The 4,447-nt window shown below is 34.7% G+C and overlaps 1 protein-coding gene across 1 annotated transcript in view; it reads left to right on the forward strand.

Moving 5' to 3' along the window:
- The window catches only part of LOC108363798 (protein anoxia up-regulated-like), an 87,742-nt gene extending 83,599 nt beyond the window's left edge, over positions 1-4,143 (forward strand). Inside the window, exon 3 of the mRNA XM_017617283.1 lies at positions 3,408-4,143. Coding sequence (XP_017472772.1) covers positions 3,408-4,143 — 736 coding nt within the window. The remainder of the gene's footprint in view (positions 1-3,407) is intronic.
- The last annotated feature ends 304 nt before the right edge of the window (positions 4,144-4,447 follow it).

Below are 4,447 nucleotides of genomic sequence, written 5' to 3' on the forward strand. Positions count from 1 at the left end.
CTCTTTAGAAGAAAGTATGCGTAATAAAGTTTCTAACACGAATTTTTAAAATCATATATTCAATTTTTCGCTTTATTTTTAAAAAATTTTGATAACGAAGAATTTTCAAATTTTTCGTGGTTTTTTGAAAAATTCTTCTAGAACTTCGTCAACTGAAAAATTTATATCTTTGTGAATATTCATAGATGCTAGACCGTTGAGCCTTTCTTAGCATGTTGTATTTCTCAAGTAGGTTTTAATTCTTTTCAGGCATGAAAAGCTTCGTTCAGGTGTGGCTATTGAAACGGGCAAAAGTGCCAATATACGTAAGATCTTAAAAACATTCCCAAAAGACGTTGTATCAGCTACTTGTAATGCTTCGAGAGCATTTCGAAAATGTTCGTGTGAAACTCGTTTTTTCCACATTTTTACCTCCAGCAGAAAGTTTTGTTTCGAGCAGTCGATTACTTTTTCATAAAAAACCAAACAATTCTTCAGTTTTTTTTCGTTAAAATCATACTTTGGAAACAAAACACTAAAAGTATTTAAAACTGATTTATGGTTTAGGAACCGGCTTTTCAAATGAGCAATGTATGTATCAAGGAAGGGAATGTAAAAAGCAAAGCGATAGTATGCCTCGGCGTCTCCGGTTTTCACATTAAAGCGATTCTTTTGGCGACTGCTGTATCGCGGTACTTTGATTTCTGTACCTAGGTTGGTGCATACTTCTTCTACGTATTCGAAAAGTAAATTACTAGCTAAGCTCATTGCTTCTGCAAGATCTTCATCAGGTACTTGTAATTGCCGGCTAGCAAAGCCACAACAATTTATAAAAAAGCAAATGCTTGGCTGTTGTCGCAGTGCTAACAGTTTTTCAAACCCCGATAATTTCTATAGATATTCGCACGTAACAAATAATTTTTACGGTATTTTCCCCGTGACAAATAAAAAGTTTTTGACAATTGGAAGGAATACAACTTCGAAAGTCTTTTTTAAAAGATTTTTCATTTTTCTACGTTAGAGCCGTTGGTGAGAAACGTAATTAAAATAAGGGGCGAAATTTCCCACATCAGAAAATTCTGGATCCGCCGCTGCTTGGATATGATATATGTAGCTTTATTTTGATTTTTGATGTTCGACCACCTGTAATTTTACTCGCACATACACATTTGACACTATTAAATTGCATTCGTACTCGAAAATTCGTTTAGCGATAATTCNTCGTTGGTGAGAAACGTAATTAAAATAAGGGGCAAAATTTCCCCATCAGAACATTCTGGATCCGCCGCTGCTTGGATATGATATATGTAGCTTTACTTTGATTTTTGATGTTCGACCACCTGTAATTTTACTCGCACATACACATTTGACACTATTAAATTGCATTCGTACTCGAAAATTCGTTTAGCGATAATTCGGTAATATACCTTTTANAAGAAGAGAAGCGTTCGCCCCTCACGCATTTCGAGATTGGCGTTCAAAACCAGGGCTCCCTAGGGACCTATAAGGGCGGTTTATGCCCTCTCTAAAATAGGGTGCGCGAGGTGCCACACCCCTACACTTCCGCCCGCCGTGCATACAACGACAGGCCGTAAAGGAAAGTTTCCCCAAAGCTTCCGCCATACATATATGTATGTGTTCGTATCTTTATTAAATATGCATTTACATCAAAAAACTAATAAAAAATTAAAACTGGTAGAATTTGTTATTTTAATGATTTATCCTTATACATACATAAGTGGTTTACACGGTTTTGCATGGGCTCCTATGTTAAAGATTTCTTGCTTTTCTTTTTTTGTATGAAANTTGAATGTCGTATTTAGTAAGCACACCAACTAAATATGTTTTAAATTTGTAGCTTAAAATATGCAAACCGATTCTGACTCGAGCTCGTCTTCTACTGAAACTGAATGGGCTACAATTTTATTTTTTTTGAATTTTTTTCAATTTTTATAAATTTTCTAGAAAGTTTGAGACTTCAACTCACATGTCTTTTGTGATAGAATTAACCATGCTAAAAATATAGTAAGGTAGAACCGCTGNTGTCGCAACAACAAGCAGAGAAATTGAAAATTTTCAATTTTCATTATACATGTATGCATACCTAAAATTTGTGTGCACACCCGCCCAANATTTTTTTTGAATTTTTTTCAATTTTTATAAATTTTCTAGAAAGTTTGAGACTTCAACTCACATGTCTTTTGTGATAGAATTAACCATGCTAAAAATATAGTAAGGTAGAACCGCTGAGAGTCACTTTTAAAATTCTTGACGTTTCCAAACAATTTAATTTTTAAATTTACTCACAAACTCACACACACATTTTCATTTTCAATCTCAAGCAACAACAATTTNCCAAAATGTATTCAACAAAGTACGATTGAATTGACATTGCTCTCAGAAGAACCATCCTATATAGCCAAATTGAAAAAATTTTGTATGAATTTTGAATCGTGTGTATATATTTTTTGGCATAATAGTCCTTAAAAGAGAGCCTACCTGAGTTGTCAATCACACCTTGTTTAATACACCTTNGCAGCTGTACATACATACATAATACCCTTGATTTGTTTTAAAGTAATGAATTTTTATATTGATAATATACTATATGTATTTAAAAGTCTATTAGTTATTTTTTGTTAAATTAATTATTATATTGTTAATAATTAAAAATACGTTTAAAAATGAGCTTATTTTTATGGCTTTGTACTGATTTTTGATCCCAACTGTACTGATTATGTCACTATAATGTCTGGCGCCCCTATCATTCACTCACTAGCGAAATACAAAATTTTGACAATCAAACGCTACTCAAAGNCGGAGGCATTAACAGTGTTTGCAATTTCATGTAGACCAAAAGGAAGGTGTGCAGGAAAGTGAATTTTTGGACTNACCCTATCATTCACTCACTAGCGAAATACAAAATTTTGACAATCAAACGCTACTCAAAGCTGATGAAACAACACCTCCCTATATAAATTCGGCTTGATATTAACTTTTTATTTATAATCCCAAATTCCCGCCATCAAAAAACTTAAATTGGGTACGACCGCTTCGAATTTTCCACAATTGAGCAGTGGTCAAAAATCTGCTTTTTAATCAAAAAGTGGTTTATTGAAACTACGTTCATTTTTAACCGACTTCCAAAAAAAAGAGGAGATAAACTCCTTCGTCGAAATACTGTTTTCTATGTATGTTACCGCATAACTTTGGACCACGTCAACCGATTTCGATAATTCTTTTTGCATCCGAAAGGTAGTGTCTCGGAGGTGGTCCCATACTAGTCTGGTTTAGACCCGATCATTGGATCATGAAATATATATATTTTTTTTTTTTATATGAGAATTGAGGTCGGTTTTGTTTTTGCTTAAAAATTACTTGCTGTATCATCACGTATGACTATAATCTGAAATTACGTTTCATTTCAGAATTTTAAACGAAATAATTAAACAGGATACTGAAGAAGATTCAGAAAAGGAACAATTCGAAGCTGAATACACTAACATCTATGCCAATGAAGAGGAACGCAAAGCTGAAGAAGCACGCTTGGTTGAAGAAGCACGTTTGGCTGAAAACACGCGTTTAGCTAAGGAAGCCCTCGAAGCCGAAGCACGATCAGTTGAAGAGGCACGAAAAGTTGAAGACATGCGCAAAGCAAAAGAATCGCGCTTGGCTGAAGAAGCGCGTTTAGCAAGTAAAGCTGAAGAAGACCGTTTGGAAGCAGAAGCTCGTTTAGCTGAACAATTACGAATGGAAGAAGAAGCTGCACAAAAAGCAGAAAAAGCTCGCCTTGAAGAAGAAAAACGCCTACGAGAAGAGGAATTGAGTCGTTTAGCCGAAATCGAGAAACAAGCTGCGGAAGAACAGGAAGCAGAATTGGCGCGTCAAGCTGCAGAGCTCGCTGAAATCGCACGCCAAGAATTACATGCTATACAGCCAGCAGATGAATCAAGTTTCTCAGGTTTATATAGCATTGTTACAGCCGAAACTGTCATGGAGCAACCGGAAAGAGCCATCTCTGAAATTAAACAGGAACCAATAATTGAATTGTCCTCTCATATTGAGGCAATAAAATCTGAGGGTGATGCCGTAGTGGCTCCGGAGGAAGAAGATGCAGAAGAGNTATTAATAAAAGAAGTTGAAGTTGAAACGCAAACAGAGTAAGATTAATTATTATTTTAGAAATGGTTATATTTCCCAAATAAGGTTATCATCCTTCCTAAATACGATCAAAACCTAGAGCNAAATATATCAAATATGTGTTCAATATGATTACTTAGCTGAATTTATTTAGATCATATTAAGATGTACCTATTGTTCCTTCCTAACATGTCGCATTCAAATATATATGTATGTATGTACCATGATTCAATAATAAAAGGTTTGTTCAGAAAATATTTTTCTCGCCCCCTCACACCATTAAACTTGTATGCATACTTGGTCGCATGGTATATAAATGTGTTCACTC

The sequence above is a fragment of the Rhagoletis zephyria genome, unplaced genomic scaffold (assembly GCF_001687245.7).
Source record: "Rhagoletis zephyria isolate East Lansing unplaced genomic scaffold, Rhagoletis_zephyria_1.1 Rzeph_scaffold_01379, whole genome shotgun sequence".
Classification (NCBI taxonomy): domain Eukaryota; kingdom Metazoa; phylum Arthropoda; class Insecta; order Diptera; family Tephritidae; genus Rhagoletis; species Rhagoletis zephyria.